The 26,325-nt window shown below is 47.3% G+C and overlaps 1 protein-coding gene across 1 annotated transcript in view; it reads left to right on the forward strand.

Moving 5' to 3' along the window:
* Positions 1 to 26,325, forward strand: part of UNC13D (unc-13 homolog D (C. elegans)) — a 74,427-nt gene that overhangs the window by 45,526 nt on the left and 2,576 nt on the right. The window contains exons 21-30 of the mRNA XM_015414467.1: positions 835 to 936; positions 2,801 to 3,007; positions 4,869 to 4,937; positions 6,287 to 6,366; positions 10,184 to 10,289; positions 10,790 to 10,861; positions 14,904 to 14,987; positions 17,227 to 17,347; positions 18,931 to 19,054; positions 19,315 to 19,520. Coding sequence (XP_015269953.1) covers positions 835 to 936; positions 2,801 to 3,007; positions 4,869 to 4,937; positions 6,287 to 6,366; positions 10,184 to 10,289; positions 10,790 to 10,861; positions 14,904 to 14,987; positions 17,227 to 17,347; positions 18,931 to 19,054; positions 19,315 to 19,520 — 1,171 coding nt within the window. The remainder of the gene's footprint in view (positions 1 to 834; positions 937 to 2,800; positions 3,008 to 4,868; positions 4,938 to 6,286; positions 6,367 to 10,183; positions 10,290 to 10,789; positions 10,862 to 14,903; positions 14,988 to 17,226; positions 17,348 to 18,930; positions 19,055 to 19,314; positions 19,521 to 26,325) is intronic.

Here is a 26,325-nt window from a genome sequence, read left to right on the forward strand (position 1 = left end):
TTTCTTGAAAGAGCTCAGGAAAGTGTACATAGTTCTCCCTTCTCAGTTTGATCATCGTAACAATCCTGTGAGGGAGTGTGACTGGCCCAAAAGTGACTCAGAAAGTGTCACGGCTGAGTGGGTTTTGAACCCAGGTCTCCTAGATCAAATCACTACATGTCACCAGCTCTCAAAGTTTGGGTAATATTAAGATGACGAATGGTTATGTGCAGAAATTAAGCACATGTTTCAGACTATCTGAGGCAAATATCAGGAATATCTTTTCTCTTACTATTGCTGTGAAGGTATAGGAAAATAAGAGGGGGGAGGCTTTGGAAAGAATCAGGTGCTGAGAAGTTCTGAAATGATTAAAGAAAGATTCCTTTAGTCCACACCCTCCTCTTGTCTGAGTTTCCTCCCCATGCCTCTCCTACTAGTTACAGACAGTCCAGCTTGAAGCTGCTCTTCACCCATCACCAGGGCATTTTGCATTTGACATGGAGTTGGAGAGGAGAAGAGGTCCTCCCTTCTTGGCTGCCATTTTGAGCTCTGCTTTCAGTCAGCAGCCAGAAGGAAGAGTCACATCTCTTAAATGGCTCCAGGCTGTTGAGAAGATGTGTGCAAAAGTGCTTGTGTGCGAGACTGCACCCCTTGATGTCTGGATGAGTCTCAGGACAATTGTTTGTGCTGGTTTATGGTACGCTCTGCCTTCCCACGCAGGAGGAGAAAGGAGGCAGCCAAGTTTCCTCGTGGGATGTGATGATGAAGCCCACCTTTGTCATAGATTGCCAGAAGCCTGCCCTTCTCAAGATCACAATTATACTTGGCACCTTACGCTTTCATTCATCTTGCTAGGACATGTGTAGGATTGCTCTGATGTACTGCCGGCTGATCAAGGCAAGAGCAGAAGAATTGTCGTCATCGAGCCAACATGAGGAGGGAGAAGCAGCAAACCGGGTAAATGGCAGAGCCAGATTCTGACTCGTAGAAAGGGGTGGTTTCCACACAGGTTTCCGCTTTTGTGGCTTCCCTATTGCTGATGCAGCTGCTGATAAAGTGCAGCAGCAACAAGGCTTCCACATGGAAGGTTTTCCCACCGTTTTCTTGCCCCAGTTCCTCAACAGCAGCCACCACCAACCTGGGCCACTGGGGCTTTTTCAGTTTTTTGGGTTTTTTTAGAAATCATCAATTGAATTTTGTTACTTCAGAATAATGTTATAATAATATGTGTAACTGAATCTGTGAATTCTCAGCTTTCATTTAAAAATAAATAAATTTCTAGCTCCTTCCATTGTACAGATATGATTTTCTTCTTATATCTCTGCAATGAAAGAGGCTGGAGGCTGACTTTTAAACAAAAGCTGGGAATTCAGGAACCTGGTCTACACTTTGTTATAATGTGATATTGATATAATGATATTCAACTGGCAATGAAAGAAAAAACCCCTGTCACTGGGAAGGAAATGGCTGCCCTGGGAATAGTGTAAAGGAAAATGGCTGCCATGAGAGTGGGACCAGGAGAATCCAGGTTTTCCCACTGGCGTAGTATGCGTCAACTGGCAGCCTACGGGAGCTGGGGCAGGGAGGCACCAGAAACTGGTGTTGCACAATGCTGTGATTTTATTTATTTATCATTACATTTATATCCCGCCCTCCCCGTGGACGGGCTCAGGGCGGCTTACAAATAAGGGCAGCATGTGCCAGTGATGTCATTTCTGGTCATGGCATTGCATGACGCCGTAGGAATTCCTAGAGCATGGCACACTGCCACTTTCCGCCCCTTATTTTGCTTCTGCTGCTCCACCAAACATCAGTAGGGAGCCAGGAGCAGGAGGTTCCCAACTGTAGTAGGCAATCTGGCCTCCCTACACAGCACCCATCCAGGCTTTACTGTGATCATTCCCACAACTTTTCAGTAAGGAAGGTTTGAGACATATTTGAGAAAAGCCAAGGAAACCCAGGGAGGTGCATGAATGCAGGACAATGCTGTGAAGCAGGAAAATACCTGCTTCCCAATAGCACTGGACCCAGGGCAAGATAACCCATGTGGAAATGGCCAGGGTCATCCTGCTATTTAGCAGAAGAGCTGGATGATATCATCAGGAGCAGATAGCTTTGCTTTGAGGGTTAGTAAAAGACAGGGTCGGGGGCTAGAAAAGACAGACCTGTACTAGCTCTGTTACTACTATATTAAATATTGTCAGAAAGATAAACCGAGGAAATTGCAGCATCAGTACTGACCATGTCAACAGAAATGTCCCAACACCTTCCTCTCGGCATCAGGTTTGGACTGAAGATGCTGGGAGTGCAAAGAATTGCCCAGGCTAAGTGTAGAAGCTCCATATTCCTTTGAAGCTTAGTGAAGACCTTCTCTGGCAGAACTAAGAGCATCTCTGGCATGTTCCTTTGGTTTCTCACACTAGATTGGGGTGTTCTTCTCTTCTGCCAGACATTAGTTTTGCAGGCTCAATTTTTAGGAAACAAAGATTTGTTCAGACTATGCTTGTATAGTTCCTATTATAAGTTTCAATCCTTTCCGGAGAAAGGGGGACGTAGTTAAGAAGGTTAACTTCCCATCCAGCCAGAGAATTGGACAATGTCATCAGGAGGGACAGCGTTGTTTCAGATGTAGTGACTGTATAGCGCTTGGGGAAATCAGGCCAGTCTCAGCTACATTATTGATGAGTCTATATGTTTGCTTAGGATTTAGGGATGGCTTCTAAACAGAAAGAAGTAAAAGATCCAGCCACTCAACCTGTTGGGGGACATGAACACTTTTTTTCTGTTTAACAAACTTATTTTTGTTTCTCCCTGCCCCCAGCTCTGTGTTGTGGTGAACAATATTGAGCAGCTTCGCATGATCATCCTGAAGTTGCCCTCACAGTTGGACTGGGCCCGTCTGAAGCAGCAGATAGGAGATGTTGTTGCCCCAGAACAGATCCAGAACACTTTGCACCATCAACTTCAGTCTACAGTCGAATGCCTTAACCATGAGATCCGAGGCGTTGTGCAGACCCTGGCAACCAAAGTAACCTCAGAGCCTTGACATTCTCTTTTATTTCTTCTGATAGTAAACAGTGTGGGGGGGCATGGCTGAAAACAGTAAAACAGTATCAAACAACGCGAGATCACCTTTATGTCCGTTGCTTTAGATTTTGCTTCAGGACTGTGTGTGTTCTGCATTTCTACACATGCAGAGCCTGCAGGCAGAGTTTAATAGAGGGAATATAATTCAGCATTTTAAGAATCTCTGCTTCATTCATGGCTCTGAATGTAGGCTTGAAAATATAGACAGCGCAGATTGAAATTTCAGAAGTTGGGCAGGAAACAGGAGAAGTTTTGCCCCACAACTCCATGGCCAAAGCAGAATAAATTATGCAACATAGCAAGGAGATGTACCTTTGATCTAATAGGTATTACAGTAGAGCTTGCTATAGAATTTGAATTTTCTTCAAAGAGCTTTGTTTTGTAAGGTGGTTTGTTGCAAGTCATTACTGAACAAGAACACGGGTTGGATTGAAAAATATGCGTCCCTGTGTATGGTTAGGATGGGAGAGGGAGCCTCTATACTGAATCAGCCCCACCTTTGATGCCACTGGATGTCTACATGGCTGTATGGCATTCAGCACTTAACAGGCCCAGATCACCACAGTCAATTCCCAGATTTGGAAATCGACTGTGTGATCAGAACCACAGTATTGCATGCATTGGATGTGGACACATTCAAATGTTATGCCTCTGCCTGAACAGCCAGCTGGGAGAGCCAGGAAGACGGGAAGGTAAGGCGGATGCTTCTTTACACGTACATAACGTCGTGTATCTTTCAGTCTGGCCCATGGTTATGTTATACATGTAAAACAAAGATAGCAAGAATATGTCTTAAAGTCATTCATAACTGGGGCTGCAGTCTCTGTTTTTCAAGTCAAAGTGCCTCCCTTGGACCACATTAGTTCCTGAAAAAGAATTAGGTAAAAGTAAAGGTTCCCTTGCTCGAAAGCCAGTCGAATCCGACTCTAGGGTTGTGGTGCTCATCTCCATTTCAAAGCTGCAGAGCCAGCGCTGTCCGAAGACATTTCTGTGGTCATGTGGCCGGCATGACTAAACACCAAGGCGCACGGAACGCTGTTACCTTCCCACTGAAGTGGTCCCTATTTATCTACTTGCAATTTCTTGCTTTCGAACTGCTAGGTTGGCAGGAGCTGGAACTAGAGACGGGAGCTCACTCTGTCATGCGGTACACTCGGGTCTTGAACTGCTGAACTACCGACCTTCCACAGCCTGTGGTTCAGCATCTTAACCACTTGAGCCACCGCAGCTCCTGAAAAAGAATTACTGAGAGCTTAAAGGAAAAGCTTAAAGGAACAAAAGAGACTGATGTGGAGTTCTGTCCTTGGAAGGTTCCTCAGGCAGAATGTAGCACAGGGCACTGGCAATTGGGAGTCAAGCCTGATGGCCAATGAAGTTGGGCAGCTGCTTTTGGAGATGTAAAGCAGGACAATTTTCTTTTAAACTGGGAGGTTTTTTTTCCAGCAATGACGGGTGTTGGCTGGCAGGAGGAAGCATAACCTTTTATATCTGGGGGAAAAGTTGTGTATTGTCTAGATTGTATTTAGCTTCAGTGGAACTATGGTGGAGCAGAGTTTTATCTCTGAATGTTAAGGTGTATAAAAAGATTGGCAGCATTAATCAATCATTCCTTAGGTCAGATCTTGGCTCAGATATTCAGTGGTGGTCTTAGGCAAGCTGCTGACCCTTCTCCTTCTCCTATGGGTTATAATGCTGGCTCAACTCACCAGATTGTTGTAATGTTAACTAAGGTAATGTGTGTGAACTATATGTATTTATATCACATCTATCCTAAGTCTCAATAAGCACGTGTGTTTTGACAGCTGGAAGCTGGGATTTCCAGACACATTCAGGAGCTGTCAACCTGTAGTGACTCCAAGGACCCAGAAGATGTGAGTTTTGGAATAAATTTGGCTTCAGGGAATGTTTTGCTTCTCTGCTTATCTCCCTTGCACTGTCAATGTAGCAATGGAAGAGTAGCTAGTCCCAGATGAATCACAGGAAGCCACAACAGAAACCAGTGGAATACTCTTGTCCAGGGCTCTTTTTGTAGAAAAAGCCCAGCAGGAACTCATTAGCATAATAGGCCACACCCAACAGCAGAAACTCATTAGCATATTAGGCCACACCCCTGACAGCACAGCTCATTAGCACATTAGGCCACACCCCCGTGTTACCAGAAGTGTGGTTATCCAGCCACACCCACCTTTTGCTTGTTATTCTGTTTACCTTGTTTGTTGTCAAAACCCAGGGCTTTTTTGTAGCAGGAACTCCTTTGCATGTTAGGCCGCACACCCCTAATGTAGCCAATCCTAATGAGTTTCTGCTATTGGGTGTGGCCTATTATGCTAATGAGTTCCTGCTGGGTGTGGCCAACTTGGGAGCCAGCCGGAACTCCGTTCCTGTGCGTTCCTGCCCCAAAATAGCCCTGCTCTTGTCCCAACTATATCTTCCCAACTTCTGTCAAAATAACATTGAAGCTCTCCTTTTGCTGTGGACTACATGTCAGACCTTCTTATGGTTTGTTTGTAAAGGCGGAGAGTGGAGGGGGAAGTGCAGGGTGCACTTCTGAATTTGCTGGAATAAATGTGAGTGCTTAAGCTTATGCCTGAAAAAGCAGTAATACATAATTGCACTGATCTGTCACTTTGATTCCTAGCTGTTAGTAATAATGATGATCATGTAGAACTGAGCCTGGACTTTTCTGTTGGTCTAATCTATAAAAACTGGTCCTCAGCCTATTCATTAATCCTATGTAGGGCAAGATGACTTCTGCTCACTTTATATGGTGATATCCCCGAGCTTGGACACAGGATCATTAGCTTGTTACACCCCACATCTATAGTCCACCTATACTACTCCAGGCCAGGCCATGGTGGGAAAGACAGTCTGTCTTTTACGATTGCTATAAATGTTAACGGGCAGTTGAGGGTATATTAAAAGGGCTAACTCCTCCCTGCAGCATTCCACATGATGGCTTGTACTGTTTAAGAGCCACTTCCCATGTGTGCCAGCTCATTCATGTGTAGTGTATGTGTGCCAGTATTGCAGAATCCAGGTAGTGGCCATGATGGTATGCAGATGCCACATGAGTATGGGCTAGTCTATGAGAGTAGACCCTTCTGAAGGCTGTGCTGTCCATGTGGAACCCCAAGAGGGATGAGCACCTTTCTGGGCCACCATAGGGGCTCTGTAATGTTTAAATCTAACGTCACTGATCATTCTCTCTCTGGTCCTCCAGTGTATCACCCCATTGATGAAATTTTTGGAATGTGAGTTTGAGTACTTGCATGGGAACCTGGTTCAGGAGAACTTTAACAGGTGAGCCAGAACACTGGAATTATGAGGATTATTCTTGGCTAGATAGTCAATGTTGTCCCTATTTAGGAGAATGGCTGTGTTTTAGCAAGCTATGAATGCCATGGAACGGGGCGAGGGGCATTCATAGCTTTGAATATCATACTTAATCCAATCACGCCTGCTGTTGTCATTTGCTTGCTAATGTCATTTGGCATCTGAAATCACTCCACTTTGCAATAATTAGGAGAGATGGACTCACATTCTAGCTGCATCTGAAGAAGGGAGCAGTGACTCACCAAAGCTCATACCCTGTCACAAATTTTGTTGGTCTTTAAGGTGCTACTGGGCTCTCGCTCTTTTCTACTGCTACAGACAAACACAGCTACCCATCTTGGCATATCATATAGTGTAATGCTTCTACTGCAGCAGATGGAAGAAGGCACACTTCCCTTCTTCCTTGCTCATAGTACTGACTTTGCTTACCCTGCCTTTTCTCTTGGCTTACAGGTAATAATTAAAACAGATTAAAACCAAATAAAATAGCCTCCCTGCCGCACAAAAGATGCTTGTTCATATCCCATCAAAACCCTAGCAAATCAAACAGGCCTTATAAGTGCCTTCTGAAGATCTCCAGTGAGGGGGCTCCCCTTATCTCCTTCGGAAGCCTGTTCTGCTACTCAAGAACAGCCAGTGTTGAAAGAACCATGGAGAGCTTGCTGCTTCTGGGAGCTGATGTCACTTCTGGTGCACTCACAGGCTGTGTGTTTATTTTTCCCTTTCAGCATCCATTTTACCCTCACTAGAGCTTTATTTAAAGCCAAGGAATGAAATGCCTGTTGTAGCTGTGCCTGTCATCCATCTTACTGGCGGTCTGAAGCACTGCGGAGACCGGCCAGTAGAGTAAATGTCTGGGCAGCAGATTCCGGTGCTCTGGGGAAGGGGGAAGTTTTGTGGTGGGCCTAGGCAGGGTTACAAGGGAAGGATGCAGAGAAATAGAATGACTCGGTGCCCTTCCAGCCTACGGCCCATCCCAAGGGTTGCCGGCAGTGGGGCCAGGATTGGAAACCCCCCTCCATCATTGGTGTTGTGCAATGCCAGGTCCATAAATAACAAGACCACAACCCTTCGGGACTATATGATGAAACAACGAGTCAACCTGGCGTGCATAACCGAGACCTGGTTGCGGGATGGGGAGACGGTAACGCTCACCCAGCTCGCTCCACCGGGTTTCTTGGTCCTTCACCAATCATGGACTAGGGGGCGGGGGGGAGGAATGGCTATCTTCATTTGGGAGGCTTACTCCTTCAGGGCACTCCCGTCCATGGAGATCATGGGCATGGAATGTGTCAGCTTGATGCTGGAGGCTGAGGAGAGCTTGGTGATCTGGCTGGTGTACCGACCGCCTAACGCACCGGCTAGTAGCCTGTTGTCCCTGCTGGAGGCCATATCAGGCTGGGTGTTGGAGCACCCTAGACTGATTGTCCTGGGTGACTTCAACGTCCATGCCAAGGATACGGTCTCCAGCCGGGCTACGGACCTAGTGTCATCCATGGCAGCACTGGGGCTCTCTCAACTTGTATCGGCCCCTACACATCGGGTGGGTCACATGCTCGATTTGATCTTCGCGGCGGGGGTGGAGGTGGACTGGATCACTACAGAAGTAGTGCCATGGTCGGACCACCATTCCCTGAAGGCCCGTCTGAACGTGCCACCCCGACCCTGTTTAGGCGGTGAGCAGATTTTTGCTCGCCCACGGAGCCAGATGGACCCTCTGCGGCTTCAGATGGCCCTACGGGATCTGAGGCCCCCTGGCGGCTTGTTGGATTAGCTGGTGGAGGACTGGCATGGTCGGCTCTCCACAGCCTTCGATGAGATCACTCCCAGGCGCCCTCTCTACACTCACTCTAGGCGGGCACCTTGGTATACCCAGGAGTTGCGGCAGCTGAAGCGAGAACTGAGACGGTTAGAGAGATAGTGGCTATGGGTTCGTGACGTGATAGTGGCTATGGGTTCGTGGGGCATCAAGAGCATCTTATAGGATGTTTATGAGATCCTATGAGATGGCAGCCAAGGCCACAAAGAGAGATTTCTATGCGACCATGATTGCTTCTGTGAGCTCACGCCCGGCCCAATTGGTCTTTGACAGCTCTGCCACAGGGCAGGCAAAATGTTAGGGAATTGGATGTAGGCTGTGAGGCATTCACGAGCTATTTCACAGAGAAAGTCTTGGCGCTCCGCCGTGATCTCCCTGCCACAATTGAAACAGTGAGTGAACTTGAGACCCCTTGCGCATCTTTGGTTCTGGGTTTAGAGCGTTTTAGCTTACTCAACCTGGAGGAAGTTGAAGATTGCTTGTATCGGTGCATCCAACCTGTGCGACCTTGATCCGTGCCCCCCCTGTCTCATTAAAGCGGGCCACGAGGGGTTCCGAGGTGCCCTGAGGGAGATTATTAACAAGTCCCTCTCGGAGGAACAGTTCCCCAGAGCACTCAAGGAAGCAATGGTCTGCCCTCTCCTGAAAAAAACATCCTTGGACCCGGCCGAATTGTCCAACTACTGACTGGTGTCTAATTTGCCCTATTTGGGCAAACATATTGAGAGGGCAGTGGCGTTACAGTTACAGGGCTATATGGAGGATGCTTCTGTCTTAGATCTCTTCCAGTCCGGCTTCCACCCAGGTCATGGGATTGAGACAGTGATGGTTGCCCTGACTGACGACCTCCGAAGGCATCTGGATCGAGGTGGTGTGGTGGCACTGCTGTTGTTAGATCTGTTGGCCGCGTTTGACACAGTTGACCACCAGCTGCTGACCCACCACCTCGCCGACACGGGGATTCAGGGGCTTGCCCTTCAATGGTTTGCCTCATTTCTCTAAGGTCAGGGACAAAGGGTGGCAATAGGGGATCAGCGGTCCCGGAGGCATCCCCTTGATTGTGAGGTGCCTCAGGGGGCAGTGCTGTCCCCCATGTTGTTTAACATCTACATGCGCCCCCTTGCCCAGATTGCCTGGAGTTGTGGGCTTGGGTGCCTATAGCGTACCGGATTCGCTTCAAAGTGCTGGTTCTTATCTTTAAAGCCCTACATGGCCAGGGTCCGGCACACCTGAGGGACTGCCTTTCCCCATATGTCCCCCCAAGGGCACTACGGTTGGGGACTCAGCACCTCCTGGTAACTCCAGGCCTCAGGTTGCAACCAGGGCCAGGGCCTTTTCGGTGGCGGCTCATATCTGGTGGAATGAGCTCCCGGAAGAGACTCGGGCCCTGCGAGACCTTGCACAGTTCTGCAGGGCCTGCAAGACGGAGCTATTCCGCCAGGCTTTTGAGTAGGAGCCGCCACCACCATTATACCATCACCATTCCACTATTATACCATCACCGCACCACACTTATCTCGTGGAGTTGGCATCATTGGGGGGAATGAGATGGCCCTGGGATGAAGAGCTGATGGCAGTGCCGTGTGGAACTCTTGTTGTTCTGGGTCTGTCCTTCCAGAACCCCATCTTGTGATTAATGGATTTGTGACAACCAGAGCACTCGCACTTTATTGTATTGTTTAAGATGTTTTATTCTGTTTTTAACTGTTTTAACCTTGGCATACGTGCCTCTTCTGTTAGCTGCCCTGAGCCCATTCTGGGGAGGGCGGGGTATACATTTAATAATAAATAAATAAATAAATAAATAAATGTCAGTGGAAAATGTGGGGGAGAGGATAACTTGTCCTGGGGTTTCTGACCTACCTATCCCAAGGTCTGATAGAATTTGTTGGCATCTGCTGAGCTTTATTAGAGGATGCTCCATGTTGTGATCCGGTTTCCATCTTTACTTTCCCCTTCCAACAGCCTTCTGGAGCTGCTGTGGAATCACACCTTGGAGACGTTGACAAGGGCTGCCAAACAGCAAGATGGCAACTTGCAGTACTTCAGGAAACTGCAGTTTGCCCTCCAGGTACTTAAGAGTATGAAAAAAGGTGGCGAACAAAGAGTCTGACTTCTTCTTCTTGTTGTGCCTCAGGTCTAAACCACACATGACTTCTACCATGTGATTGCCATGGGGACATGCAGCCACATGACAGCTGGAAGTTCTTTGTTGCAACTCACTTTTGAAGCACAGCAGGGAGCTGGATTCGGATTGGGACCATGGTGCTGGTGGAGTATATTCCTTACCCAAACTACCTCCCAGTGGCCTTATTTACTCCATGTGGGGGACCACACATGCACTGAGTGCTTGCACATGCAGCCTCCAGTGGAGCATGTTCCCCCTCTCCAGGCAATTTTAGGTTTGCAAAAGGACACAGGGGGAAGGCAGGAGACTCTCCTCTGCTCACGATTAAGTCCCTACAGGAAACTTGTCCTGCTGCCAGTTCCCATGGCAATCACATAATAGGTGTAATGTGTAGTTTGGCTCTCAGCAATGGATTTCCTGTCTTTGTGTTTTCTCTCCCATAGAGCTTGGAACTTTCTTTCCATGCAGAGGGCTGCGGGCTGCCAAAGGACACGCTCCACACTGCAGCTTTTACAGTAAGATGCTATGACTCCTCTTGCCCCTTTGGAGATATTGGCAAAACATTTCCTAGCAAAGGACAGGGCAATCTAGACATGCACAAAGTATCTTTAGAGAGCTTTCCGACAAATAATTATGGTTTCATTAGCGTAAGTGAGCGTTCATACTTCCTTGCTGTTCGGATTGCCTGCTCTCGGTTTGTTCTTACTGACTTCTGGATGATGTTTAGTTTGGGGTGATGTAGCTCTTCAATAAGCAACACAAAAGAAGGAGCAAAACTCAACCCCAAGTGGAACTGGATACCTAAAGGGTTGAAGGTACAAGCATATATAAAAAGATTAAACAAAATATATCTTTAATGTTACATATGGTCTGATTTCATTGGTTTATTGTTTCCAATCAGTAGTACTAAGAGTATACTGCATTGTATGTAATGTGTGTGATCTGTATGGCCTAAAGGCCTACTATTTAAGTGCACTGTAACATTAAAGATATTTTTAAAAATCTTTTTATATATGCTTGTACGTAGCTCTTCAATAATTTTTTGTAAAAACAAATTCAGGTGAATACATCCAGTGTTTGATCTTTTATACATAACCAGGGCTATTTTTGGGCAGGAACGCACAGGAACGGAGTTCCGGCTGGCTCCCAAGTTGGCCACACCCAGCAGGAACTCATTAGCATAATAGGCCACACCCAACACCAGAAACTCATTAGGATTGGCTACATTAGGGGTGTGTTCCTGCTACAAAAAAGCCCTGGGTTTTGACAACAAACAAGGTAAACAGAATAACAAGCAAAAGGTGGGTGTGGCTGGATAACCACACTTCTGGTAACATGGGGGTGCGGCCTAATGTGCTAATGAGCTGTGCTGTCAGGGGTGTGGCCTAATATGCTAATGAGTTTCTGATGTTCGGTGTGGCCTATTATGCTAATGAGTTCCTGCTGGGCTTTTTCTACAAAAAGAGCCCTGCATAACTCACATTGAATGTTATGTTTCTCTGCCTTCCTTTTCTTTTTTTGGGGAGGGGGGACATACGTGCATGCCACTGCCTGGTAATAGCACAAAGCTGAAATTCTTTTTCTTTTAAACCTCCGTGTTTCAGCAGCACAGCTAAGAAATAATGGAATACTTTCCCACACTCTCCACCCTTGTCTCCCTTTGATGTATTAATTCTTCCCTACATTTGGGCAACATTCCTGCTCTAGGAAAGGCTGTGGGAATGTTCCTGCCCTCTCCATCCTGGGCGATGAATAAATTAGTTCCTTGCTAAACTGGGCAAGGTAATTCAGCCAGTAAATTGTCCCCCTTACCAGTGGCTTGGAGTTCATATTCCTATTAAGGAATATATATGTGGCCTTACATATTGAGTTAGCTACATTTCTGGCACTGCAGAGATCACTATGCTGTAGTAATGGTGGGCTGATACTGGCCGTTCTTTGGCTAACTCCACCCTACTGTTCTCAGAGGTGGATCTACTGTGAAACTAAATAAGCTTAAATTTCTGGGCTCCCAATCCCAGGGAGCCCCTAAAGCAACTTTTTTTAAAATGAGTGAATTTTTCAACAAAAATTAATGGAGTTTTAAAAGTGCTTGTTATTAAAATAAGGCTATTTTAGTGACAGAATCATAAGCCAGTGGGTTGAAGTACTTAATACTGACCTTAGAATGGAGCATGCTCAGTGCTGTAGCTTCCCCTAAAGTGGGCTGGTTGTTCTCAGCAGACTAGCGGTTTAGCCTGGCCCAGGAAGAAGCAACAGCACCATAAGGGTGGGGAAAGGCCTGCACAGATCTTGTTGTTTCAAGGTCTGCTTTGGATTATTGCAGGTAAATTATTATTATTATTTAGAACTGTTGCAATACAGGTTTTAGTATTCTGTTTGTTAATGCTTCTGAGAAGTTTGGCCTGGCCCAGGAAGAAGATGTACCATAAGGGGAGGGAATAGGGCTGCCAAGTCTCGTTGAATCGAGGCGGGGGATCGTCATTCTTTACAGGAGCTCTGCCGCGGGGGACGGCAACAGGCGTTGCACCGCCGTCGCCAGGATGTGACGCTATGCGTCGCTCTGGCAATGGGGCTGTTTGGAGTCCCGTTGCCAGAGCAACGCGTAGCGTCAAATCCTGGCAACGGCAGTGCAACGCCTCTTGCCGTCCCCCGCGGCAGAGCTCCTGTAAAGAATGACGATCCCCCGCCTCGATTCAACGAGACTTGGCAGCCCTAGGAGGGAAAGGCCTGCACAGATCTTGTTGTTTCAAGGCCTGCTTTGGATTACTGCAAGTAAATGTTGATAATCTGTGCAAGTATTAGAGATCTTTTAAAACAAAGGTGAAGTGGGATTCAGGATCCAAATGAGAAGAACTGCAGCCTCCCACATCTTATCTGATGTTCCAATATTGTGAGATTAACCTGGATTTACAATATATGTATTTAGGGATCCCAAGTCGCCCCGGGGGAACTCCTCCCCGACGTGCGCGTCACCCGGAAGTGACAGGAGGACGCCGGGCAAGCTGGGGGGCGGGGCCACGGCCATACAAGGGAAAACCACAGAGTTTCCCTAATTTTCATCTCCCATAACCTGAAAACTATAAGGCATAGCCTAGGAAATTTTTATTCACACAAGTTACTTTGATACATAAGGTAAGCCAGTACAGCAATTTTAATCAAAATCTGAGATGTAGTGGTTAATTTTTTAAAAAAACTGTGGTGATCTTCTGTGGAATAACCCCATTGAAGAAGATACCCAGACCTCCTTGCTGGTGGGAAGGGTGTTGTGTACCCAGAGAAACCGTGCATGCGGTCGGGTCCACACGTGGCCATGCGAATGGCCCAAGCTTTCGCTTCCAGAGACAATAGCCCGAATGGATCCTAGGGCACACCTATTGGACAGCTAGGATTTGAGTATTGACCTATGGGACTTGGGTACACTGTAAATATCCTATCATGGGTGTGGGTGTATGTTTGGGTGTAGTTTGCTATGGGGATATAAGCCGGCCTCTGGCCCAGCTACTCCATCTCATGTTCTCCGGTATATAATAAAGTATGAGCTGAAATTACTCCTCCATGCATCACTCTCAGTACCCCCTACTCAGTAACTGTATGGCCCATTTTCAAGGGCTCCATCCCAACACCCTGTTCTCTGCCATTTGAGCCTTCAGATCCTTGCAAGGGCATCAAGGCCATTTGGACCTTGTTGGGTGTTGCCCTATTGTTGCTTGTTGCAAAGGGGCCCCCATAACAGTTCAAGCTTCAGTGCCCCTGACTTTTCTAACAGTGGAGAGCTGGCTTTTCCATGGAAGTCTAATATGTTCCTCCTCTAAAATCTGCTGTCCAGAAATAACTGGTTAGCTACTAAATTTGGTGGGATTTTGACTTGGTTTGAAATGTAATCCATTCAACGTAAATGTTAAGCTTGTCACAGAACTCTTTAATGGCAAAAATGGAGAAGCTGATTCAGAAAGGTTGTTTGTTTACAGCAAAACTTTCCCCAGGTTCTCTTGCAGTTCTCTGTAAAGGAGGTGTTTTTTTGAATGTGGTAATGAGGCTTTGATGGCAACCAGTCCAGCATAAGGCCACTGGACTTCTCAGGATTTGGACTTCCTTTTAAAAATTCTAAAATATCCACACCTTCCCCCCCCCCCCTTGTGGTGCAAGAGCTCACAGTTTAATGGAGGCATCAATGATTTGTATTTAAAATCTGCTTTCCCACCAAATGGCCTGTAAAAGTGGCTTTAGGCAGTGGGAGTAAAAATAGATTGCTGGAGTCCCCCGTCCCCATCCCCTTGAGGTTTTGAAGAAGCATGAAGCAGTATCACAACTTGCCAAGGACAGGTAAGGGTGTGTGTGCAAGGGAAGAAGAGAATGCTCTTCCCCCTTCTTTTCCAAATACTTTAAATAATTTGCAGTCCTTTCCTTTCACCCCTTTGATGTTCATGTGTCACCTCTGACCTTTCTGCTGTTTGAAATCTGAAATTCTCATTCTGATGAGATTTGGAGTTTTGAGTACCTGAGTCAGCTTACTTTTTCATCCCTGGTCTTCTTTTGTATCTTGTTCTTTCTCAGGGTTTGGAGAAAGAGCTGGAACTCTGCTCTTCCACCACCAGAAAACTCATCCAGAAGTACTTCAGTGCCAGAATCCAGCAGCAGGTGAGACTTCAGTGGGTCTGGTTCTTGTGTTTATGAATAAGACAAGCACCTTTTAACTGTGTCTTCTTTTACAGGAGAATCTTATTCCATCTTAGAGTCAAGAGAAGTATTGGCTGACTTTTGATTGAAACAAGATGTTCTGACTTATTTTTAAAAAATGTTGCTCTGAGATGAATGATGTATAGTTTTGCTACTTTGTAAGCCACAGGAAAGGATGTTGAGCCCTAACAGAAAGATGTCTTGCTATGACCGCTGGTTTCCTAGTTTGTGAACTCTTCTCTCTTCCTAGCTCTAGAAAAGTGGTCTATTATACATTGGTCTTTTCCCTTGCTTTCACCATACATCATGGTTGGGTTATTTTTGTTGTTCTGCATTTCCCCCTGCTGTCACCGTGCATGTCTGTCGGGTTTTCTTTTTCATTCTGCACTGTTTCCTTCCCTCAGTGCTCAGTTCACTTCCCACTCACGCTTTCCCTGAGGTTTCTCAGAGAGCTTTTGTAGCAGTCTTTCCCCTTGCTTCGCTTCCAAGGTGAAGGTAAAATTCAAAAGCATACAGATTCCCTTGAAGGAAAGAAAGAGGAAGAGAAGGAGCAGGGGGTGGGGCTTGTTGCATGTGCCCGGCCCCTGGGCTCTTTACTGCCGGAGCTCCACTCCTCTGCGCTCCTGCAGGAAATGACCCCTGCTAACACCTAAGATCTTCACAAACTGAGGAGTCAAACAAGGCTGCATTTTGGCACCCTATTTATTCAATCTATTTTTTAATGACTTGGACTCCTCACTGTGTGTGATTGATGGCCACTGCCCCAAACTGGGTCTCTAACATATCCCTCTATTACTATATGTGGACGATGCTGCAGTATCGTCTTGTACCCAGAAGAGCTTAAGCGCCTTTTAGCTGCATTTACATCTTACTGCGAGAACAATTCCTTATTGGTAAATTTTGAAAAATCTACAATCTTGGTGTTCTCAAAATCTTGGAAACGCTTTAAGTGGCACACAAATAGAAACATTTTAAATACGTGGGCGTTCTTTTCCAGTATAACAAAAGCTGGACAGGCCAGAGGAAACAAGCAATAAACCTGGCCAAATGCAGCCCATCTGCAATTGTTAGGGGTTTTTACGCGAAGGGCAACCAATTCATCCCCACTGCTGTATGAGTCTTTAACACCAAGGTTGTGTCCCCAATTCTGTATGGGATCCCCATCTGGATCTGCTCCTTTAATCAACAGGTTGAGCAGACCCAGGCAATGTTTTTGCAGCGTATCCTAGGAGTGCCAAATTGTGTAAGCTATGCAGCCAGCTGCCTGGAGACAGGACAATATTTTCTTGGGACCAGAGCCTGGCTATCAACTTTAAAATTTTGGTTACATCTCCACTTCAGAACAAAATACAATAGCTATGTTCACCTCTTATTGTCAGACACATTTACATCCAACTGAACAAATTCAGTTCTGAAAAAAGATACAATCACTTGGCATTTCCCTTGACTCCCTGCTTCTGTCAGGTGAATCTCAAATGTTTAGGTCTTTGAGGCAGAGAATGTTAGATATTGAAAAGCAAACTCTCGGTTGTGGACTCTCCCCTTCCCCTCTGAACTTTAACATAACTTCGAGAAATGGGCTTATAGCTGATTATTTTTTACAACTCCCTGCTCCATCACTAAGACAAGGTTTTATGCTAGCACACTGATGCCCTGCCATCAGAGGTCCTTTATGGTAGATTTGCCAATACCCCCTACCTTGAAAGGAGCTGCCCATGTAACAGCAGGAACCCAGAATCGATCGCTCACATCTTGCTCAGCTGTGAATTTTATAATTGTATTCGTGATGCTCTAATCAGCCCCCTCCTGCACAATAAGCATAGTTTATGTGAAGAGAGACTTATATCTTTCCTTTTATCAGATCTCTGCCCTCACATTACTTTCTCAGTAGCACGATTTCTTTCTATTACGATGAGGGTAAGAGAATATAAGATCAAAGCTCTGGTGGGCTGACTGTTTTATATTTACATATTTTTCACATGCATTTTAAAATGTGATACATGCTGTATTTTATCTATGCCAATAAAGGTTGACTGACTGACTGTTACCTACTTTAAACACACTTCAAAGAGTTTTGGCTTAATGCTTCATTAGGAGGGGAAAACGTATAGGGCAATCTAAATCATTGAAGACGGGCAGGTTGTGGTATTGAAAATGCATTTAAAGGTTTTCACCTGACTCCTCCTTTGCTTGCTCTTAGACAGAGGCTAACTCTGAAAAATACGGGGCTGTGACCATAAAAGCCAGTTACCGCCACTCGGAGCAAAAGCTGCGCATTGAAGTGCTCAATGCGGTCAACCTGCTGCCCCTGGACTCAAACGGTGAGAGGCCTCTTGTGTCAAAGAAATAGTGCATCCTCCCAATGTTGTTTTGCTTCTCTCATCAGTGCCAGGGGCATAAATTGCACCTTGTTGTTGACTCCAAAGTTGCTTGCAACTTTGCATTGCTGCATTCAAGTGCTTAGAATCCAGATTCATTTGGATGTTGCTGGATCTGAGCAGCTTGTAATTAGCATATAGGCTCAAGGGGTGTATCCACACTTCAACAGCAGGGGCCATCTGGATCAAATATGATTTATTGCGGTTCATGACTAGACGTTCACAGAGCAACAGAGCCATCTGTAATGTGTGTGGAGTCCTGCAGTCTACGTGAACTAAGATTATTGTAGACAGATGCAGACTAGCCAAAACAAGATTGGGAAAGTGAAAGAGGGCCCTGCCTGTTTTGTGTGCTGGTATAGCTGTCTAATCTGTTAAGACTCCACTTCACCTGTTCTGTAGGGAGTATCCGTGCTCTGTCTAGGCCATCATCTCACATAGTAGAGATTGTAGTCTCAGCAGTCGTCTTCTCTTTTTTTGCACGGTAATTGATATTGGGAAGCATGGTGAACTAGGATGCTTCAGGTTCCCAGAGGTAGCAAGGAACATGGGTACTGGAAGAAGATACTTGACTGCAGAGTGTTTCTTTTGCTGCTTGCTTGCCTGCTCCCTCACTGCCCACCTCCTTGGGAGGATTAAAACGTACACTTGGCAGATGCCTGAGATGGAAGCCACCCATCTCAGGCAGGGTACTTTGTTTTCCAAAGAGGGCCAGGGAGATGGCAGAGGGCAGCAACAGTGGTAGCAGTGTATTTTGATATTGAGATTTTCCATATGTTAATCACATGTGCATCTAAAAAGGGTGCTTTGAATTCATAGCTGTGTGAGTCTTTTTAATGTACATCTGCAATGAGACTAGAGTTGGTGTGAATCTGTCATCGATACTTCAGAAGGGAAAGAAAACAGGAGGCTGTAGTCTGTAAAACTCTCTAGTAGAGGTGCTGTTGAATCCTTCTATGATAATCCCCTTGCAAAAATTGTGGGATCATGTGCTCTTTATGATGCCAGTATAAACACAATGGTGTGTATATTCAGAAATCACAAAGGGTAAAGAATTCAGTAAAACTGCAGTCAAGGGGTGGAGGTGGGGAGGATGTCCTGGTCCAATGGAGTGTGCTGAATTGTACTCTAGAGAGGCTGAAGTCTGAATATCCACTGCCCTGGGGACTTGACTCTTGGCCTCAGTTCAAAAGCTTGTAAAATAGGAGACATGACTGACTTCTACAGAGGAGGAGGAGGCCTTTATTTAACCAGTCGTCCCTCTATACTCTGGAAACCGTGGCCCCTTGATAAGGATCCTAAGATCACTAGCAATTGCAGAATGTCTCATTCCTTTTAGCCCTTGCATCTAAGAAATAAGTGTTTTCTGCTGCTCAAGATGTGTGAATCTGTGAGCTTCTAAGGGTACAAAAGGAAAGGAAAGGGGGATGACTTGTGCTTTTGAAATCATGGATATCACAGGGTATTTAGAGAAACAACTGTCCCAGGGTAGATTAGCTGAATGATCAGTCTTGGTTTCTTTCAAGGCTCAAGTGACCCCTTTGTCCAGCTGACCCTGGAGCCAAGGCATGAATTCCCTGAAGTGGTAACAAGGACAACCCAGTGCATCAAGAAGAATCTCCACCCTCTGTTTGATGAAGTCTTTGATTTGTATGTATAAGCACTTGCCATTCTTTCCCCCTCTGGACATGCACACCCTTGTTTCCCATGGGTTGACCCAAGCTGGATAAATAACACAAGCATTGCCAAGTTGATTTTTCCATATTTTTGTAATGGTTGACTCAGGGAGGCCCCCCCCCCCCCCCCCCCCTGTTTCATGCTCTTTCTTCTTCTTTGGTACTTTCCCATGCATGGTGGTTTTGTTTCTACCTGAGGTGCCTCAACTCCCCCATGTGTTCTCTCTCTTGCAGTTTAATTCCTCCAGAAAAATGCCGACAGGATGGGGCATGCTTATTGCTGACAGTATTTGACTATGATACCTTAGGAGCCAATGATCTGGAAGGAGAAGCCTTCTTGCCTCTCTGTAGGGTACTGGGACTGAATGAAGATGAGGAAGCAGCCGGCCCATCCAGAGTGCCCCAGACCCGTTTATCCTTGATGCATCCTGGAACCATTGGTAATTTTTTCCTCTGTGTTCCCAACCTTCTCATCCTATTTAATCTCTGCTGTCTTCTGGGACAAAAAGGCTATTTCCTGGGAAATACAGGTGAAAACAGTGATTGAAGAAGCATGTTTTGTTCTAGGTTGTATGTCACAATAGCAGGGTGTTGGCAGGATGATTTGAGGGACAGATTTCTGCAGAGAGAGCAGAAGGGTCTAACAAGCAATGATGTTCTGACTAAGGACAGACCAGGAAAACATGGTTCAGTTTGTGATTCGTGGTCAATCCATGAACCAAAGCAAACCAAAACGGCCTCATACATACTGAACTGGTTTGTAAAGTTTGTGATGTGGCAGAACAGGCCTCCCCAGTGTGCTAAAGACTCCAAATTCACCGGGGATCTCTAGCTGACTCTCTTCTACTTGCCCACCAAGTTTGGTAAGAATTGGATTTAGGGGGGCCAAGTTATAGCCCCCCAAAGAAGATGCCCCCCAGGAAAATGCTTTTGGGGAAATGTTGGGCAGAGCTTCAGCAGTATATAGAACAGGCCCTGTGCAAGCTAGAGGCATTGAACTCCTAGCAGACCTGCCCTTGATGCTCCTCTACATGCTCTCCAAGTTATGTGCATTTGGACTGGGGGGGGGTCTTACTTACGCCCCCCCCAAGAAGGTGCCCCCAGGAAAGTGCTTTGGGGAAAATGTTGGGTGCAGCTTCAGGAGTGTATAGAACAGACCCAGTGCAAACTAGAGGCATCAAACTTGCAGCAGACCTCCCAGGATGACCAACCCCCCTCCTCTCCCGGGCCCAGCAGCCACCTGGACTGTTGTGGGTGGCCCTGTCCCTTGACCCCATTCACTCACTGTGAACAAGATTATAGCTGGATATGGTCATCCCCCCTCCTCCCCGCCCTGCCTGCCTGGGCCCAGAAGAAACCTGCACTGTTGCGGGTGGCCACACCCCCAGGCCCCGTTCACCCTCTGCTGCAAAGGTAACTGCAGGGCATGGCAAACTCCTCTCTGCCTGGGCCAAGGAGCCAGTTCTGACCATAACCTTGACGGAATCCTCCATCATAGCATGCCTGCCCCCCCCCGGCACTGCTCCTGACCTTCCAGTTCACCACTGACAGCCAGTGGGGCTTCTCCTTTGTCTTTTAGAGGGGTGCTCACCCTCCTCTCCCCCCCCCAGCTTCTTCCACCCACCGTTCCCTCTGGCTACGTTTGCTGCCTTGAAACCTCCACACCTCTCTGCAGAGCTCACGCTTCCAGTCCATGAGCTGTGTGTTACAGAGAGTGATGTTGCCCTTGATTTGGGGGTCGTACATGCAGGCCAGCTTGTATTTCCTCTCATTGCAGAGAAGATGCAACCTGGTGGTGATGCCCGCCTGCATCTTGTCTGCCAAGACCCTGACCTGCAGAAGAACAGCTGTCCCCTTGGGGTCCAGCTCCAGTGCGAAGGCCAGTGACCAGTCCAGCCCTCGAATCAGGGGGATGACTTGCCCCAGCTTGGCTGTGTGGGTGCAGAGCATGTTGGTGGTGTCCCAGAAGGGCTTCAGCACACGCTTCATCTGGGAGGGGATCAGCCAGTTGGCGCTGATGCTGAGCTCCTCTTCTGCATGCAGAATGGTCACGGATGAGATGACATTCTGCATCATGCTCTTCTGCTCCACCAAACATGCTATCATGGTGTAGGTGGAGTTCCAGCCAGGTGTCCATGTCCGGGATGAGGTGGTGTTCAGTGTCCTCCTGCTCCCCCTCACACAGCAGACACACAGACTGGATGCTATGTGAGAAGTGGGCAGCTAGGCATCAGCAGGTCTTGAGCAATGGCCTAAGCTCTAGGGTGGCAGCGTCTCAGGTGGGCTTGACAGTGCTCCTCTGGTTGCCACCACTGGGCAGTGAGGGAGAGATAGCTGTGCTGCTGGCCTCTCTGGAGGTCTGCCGTGAAGTGGATGGTTCGGCTTTGTGCTCTGGAGAGCTTGGCCTTGACTAGCACCAACACAGAGTGGTGCATGGCAGGCAAGATTTGCCTGCTTATAGTCCTTCTCAAGGGGGCGGGGTACCAGGGAGTCAGGTAGTGCAGCAGCCACAAGGGAGAAGGGTTGGCCATCCACAGCAATCATCTTGCCGATGAGGCAACTGTCTGCTTTCTCAGCCCTTCCTTTTGCCTGGCAGTGCTGCGCTAGGGGGTTACATTTTAGCCGGCAGCACAGGGATTTTTTGCCTCAGCCCACGAGTGAACTAAGAAGGCATTTCCCTCCTCCATTGGAAACAATAGAGAATGGGGGAACTTCCTTCCGGGGCCCATAGAATTGGACCCCCTGGTCCAATCTCTTTGAAACTTGGTGGTGGTGGGGTTGAGGAGAGGCACCAGCAGCTATGCTGCAAATTTGGTGTCTCTACCTCAAAAAACAGCCCCCCAAACTCCAGATACCCCCAGATTGATTCTCCATTATAGCCTATGGGGCCCATTGACTATAATGATCCCCACAGGCAATAATGAAGCTGGGGGGAAATGATTTTTTTTTTGCACGCTCCTATTATGCTTTTGCAGTATGATTTGTAAGCTGCCTTGAGTCACAGGGGAAAGTGGGATATAGATATTTGAATCAATAAGTAGTTTGGGCAGGTTGATAAGCCACTTCCTGTTAGATTAGGCAGGGTTCTGACAGTGATTCTTCCACCCAGGGCTATTTTTGGGCAGGAACGCACAGGAATGGAGTTCTGGCTGGCTTCCAAGTTGGCCACACCCAGCAGGAGCTCATTAGCATAACAGGCCACACCCAACAGCAGGAACTCATTAGGATTGGCTACATTAGGGGTGTGTGGCTTAACATGCAAAGGAGTTCCTGCTACAAAAAAAAAGCCCTGGGTTTTGACAACAAACAAGGTAAACAGAATAAGAAGCAAAAGGTGGGTGTGGCTGGATGACCACACTTCTGGTAACATGGGGGTGTGGCCTAATGTGCTACAGCACTGTACTATCAGGGGTGTGGCCTAATATGCTAATGAGTTTCTGCTGTTGGGTATGGCCTGTTATGCTAATGAGTTCCTGCTGGGCTTTTTCTACAAAAAGAGCCCTGCTTCCACCTCTGTTATACTTGACCTGTAATGCTGGTTGTCATATTTCACTAAAAAACCAAAGTAGACTGCAGTAGTGCCCCCTCCTATGTTTTCTAAGGCTCAGCACAGGGCAAAAGTCCAAAGCCAGGTCTACCCATATAGTGGAATGACCTATTCTCCAGAGGCCTTGGTAGACCTGTTCTCCAAAGGCCTGGTCTACCCCAGTAGGCAACATTTTCTGTAATGAAATTTGACTCAATTCTGTTTTCTCTTATGTTTAAATTAGTCTTAAAATATAATTTAAATATAGTTTAAAAGAATTCATTCTGAGATTCTTACAAGATTATGGAAATAATCTTAACTAATTTATACAATAGTCAAATGTAGACTCACTCACAACTTTAATGCTACTAGGTTTTTTTTGCTCGCGAGGTAGAATTTTTAATCACAACACTGTGGAGCTTAGAGGGAACACTGTTGGCATCCCTAGGGACATGACTTCTCAGAAACTGGCTTGCCTTGGGGTCCCAACCACACTGTCCAGAGCCTTTCTTTGTGAAGCCTCCTGTTTTCCCCTGCTTCTCCCTGCTGAGAGGGAGTGGGCCTCTTCCAGCTCCCACTGGCTGCTACTCCTTCCTCTGGTGCTGACACACTGGGGTGCATCGCTGGGGTGTAGACTTTCCAATTTCCCGGGGGGGGGGGCTGGGCCAGAGGCATTGCTTTGCTAGGAGCAAGGGTGGCTCCCGGGGGAGGCTGAGCACCTTCCTGAAAATTTTGGCGGGGGCTGAAGCCCCGCCGCCCCCACGAAGATTACGCCTCCGGAGGTGCCTCCAGAGAAAGCTGGAGGACAGGGGTTGGGTGTCCCTGCCTCTCTGGACATGGGGACAACACAGCTGGCACTCCACTACAAGGGTCACTGGGGATGCTGTGGAAGTGTTTCCACATGGTGGAGTGGAAACATGACCCCACAGCCATTGTTGGAACAGGTGGGAGGCACAGGCACAGCTGCTTTCTGGCGCTGGGCCGGGAAGTGCCAGAGGGGGACCCACCACTGACAGCAGCATGGAGTTGGGACGTGGAAGGGGCAGATGCTTCACCACCACCACTGCCATCAGAGTCTTCCTCCTCCATTCCAAATGGTGTTATTTTTCTTCTTCAAAATTGTATTTAATTAAAACAATACAATACAAAAATGCATAGTACATTGTGTTTTCAATCAAATGGTGTTATGATGAGCTCCTGCAGAAGCTTTGACTATTTAGTGGCATCCTTTGAGAGCCCCATGGAATGAGCAAAGGCAGGAGGCTCTGAGACCCATAGAGTTACCATAGAGTTTTGCCCAAAATACTAGAGTGTCACTGTGCAACATCCCTGGTGTGATGATGTCACTTCCGTGTGATATTATCATGTCGGGGGCATCATGCCTGGTGATGTCGCCCTGCTCCCCCCCACTCTGTCAGCGAGCTGCCATTTCCTTGGGAGGGCAGATGCTTCACCACCACCACCACCCCTGAATCACTGTCATTGGAGTCCTCCCTTCCAAACAGTGTAATCAACTTCTGCTGTTGGGGCAGTGTGAAGAACTCTTTCATGTCCTCTGAGAGCCCCATGGAAGGAGGCTCTGAGACCCCTGCCAATGACATCCTGGGGACGTCCTCTGAAGGGGGGCCGTGTTTGGTGCCCAGGGCTTCTTTCCCCCATGATGACCACCCCTTCCACCTGACCTCACCCTCATGGTGTTGAACCCACAGCAGAGAGCCAGAAGACCAAAAGAGGAAGGGTGGGTGCACGGGGTATATAAATGTCAGCCCTCAGCTGAGGTGCCTACCAGCTTTTCCCCACTGCCCGGAGTGAGCGGAGAGGCGGTGTGGAATCAGAGCCCTGGACCACAAATACCCAAAGAGTGAGTATAAATGGGCAGTTCTCTCAGTGGAGGGGGGTAAGCAGTGGGGTACCGCAGGGATCAGTACTTGGTCCACTGCTTTTTAACTTGTTCATTAATGATTTGGAGTTGAGAGTAAACAGTAAAGTGGCTAAATTTGCAGATGATACGAAGTTGTTCAGCGTGGTGAAAACCATTGAGGATTGTGAGGCACTCCAAAGGGATCTGTCAAGGATGGGCAAGTGGGCGTCAACATGGCAAATGGGGTTCAATGTGGCCAAGTGTAAGGTGATGCACATTGGAGCCAAAAATCCTAAATATAAATACACATTGATGGGGTCTGAACTTGCAGAGACTGATCAAGAGAGAGATCTTGGAGTTGTAGTAGATAACTCACTGAAAATGTCGAGACAGTGTGTGACTGCAATAAAGAAGGCCAATGCTATGCTGGGGATTATTAGGAAGGGTATTGAAAACAGATCAGCCTATATCATAATGCCCCTATATAAATCAATGGTGAGACCTCATTTGGAATACTGTGTGCAGTTCTGGTCACCACACCTTAAAAAGAATATTATAGCTTTGGAAAAAGTGCAGAAAAGGGCAACTCGAATGATAAAAGGGTTGGAACACTTTCTCTATGAGGAAAGGTTAAGGCGCTTAGGGCTCTTTAGCTTGGAGAAAAGACGACTGAGGGGTGACATGATTGAGGTTTATAAGATTATGCATGGGAAAGAGCAGGTAGAGAAAGAGGTACTTTTCTCCCTTTCTCACAATACAAGAACCCGTGGGCACTCCATGAAATTGCTGAGCGGTCGGGTTAGAACAGATAAAAGGAAGGACTTCTTCACCCAAAGAGTGATTAACACATGGAATTCACTGCCACAGGAAGTGGTGGCGGCTACAAGCATGGACGGCTTCAAAAGGGAATTAGATAAGCATATGGAGCAGAGGTCCATCAGTGGCTATTAGCCACAAGGTATAGCTAGGGGCTCTGGGGCAAGTGATGCTCTGTCTTCTTGGTCCTTGGGGGGGGCTTCTTGGTGCTTGGGGGGGTCAACAGTGGGAGGGCTTCTAGTGTCCTGGCCCCACTGCTGGACCTCCTGATGGCACCTGGTATTTTTGGCCACTGTGTGACTGAGTGTTGGACTAGATGGGCCTTTGGCCTGATCCAACATTGGCGTCTCTTATGTTCTTATGTAAAGCCCGCAGCAGAAAGCTAGAAGGTTTTTTAAAAGGTGGGGTGGGGATAGAGAATAGAAACCAGCAGCAGAAGCAAAGCAAAGCCCCAGGCTGGGTGGCACATGGAGCACTAGCCCAGCAAGCACATCCCAGCTCAGAGAACTGACCCCAAAAAGGAAGGTTGGGGTGGGTCGAGGATAGAAACCCACACCAGAAGCAGAGCAAAGCCCTAGGCTGGGTGGCACTGGCACACAGAGCCCTGGCCCAGCAAACACCCCCCAGCCCAGAGAGTTGATCAACAAAATGGATATGTGTGTGTGTGTGTGTGTAGAAATGCAGGCTGTCTTCAGAGGAACCCAGTAGCAAAGCCCCACCACTCAACATGAGCAGAAAGGCTGGGTACTGTGGCATGCACACACAGAGAGCAAAAGCGGGCCCCTGCCCAGCAACTTCTTCCTATCTTTCTATAGTTCTGATCCTCTCCAACTTGCTGCAAAACCTAACAAAGGAGAGCTGGACCTCAGCTTCAGCTTTGTATAGCTTTCAGATCCCATAGAGACAAATGAGAGCTCTGTAACTGGCAGCCAGCAGTACCTGTCAAGCTTTGGAGGGTCCCCACTGGTGTTTCCAAGGCTCAAGTGCGTAGACTTACCAATTTCCGGGGGGGGGGGGGTAGGCCTGGGTATTTTCACAAGCC

Source organism: Gekko japonicus, unplaced genomic scaffold (genome assembly GCF_001447785.1).
Source record: "Gekko japonicus isolate JY-2015 unplaced genomic scaffold, Gekko_japonicus_V1.1 scaffold277, whole genome shotgun sequence".
Taxonomy (NCBI): domain Eukaryota; kingdom Metazoa; phylum Chordata; class Lepidosauria; order Squamata; family Gekkonidae; genus Gekko; species Gekko japonicus.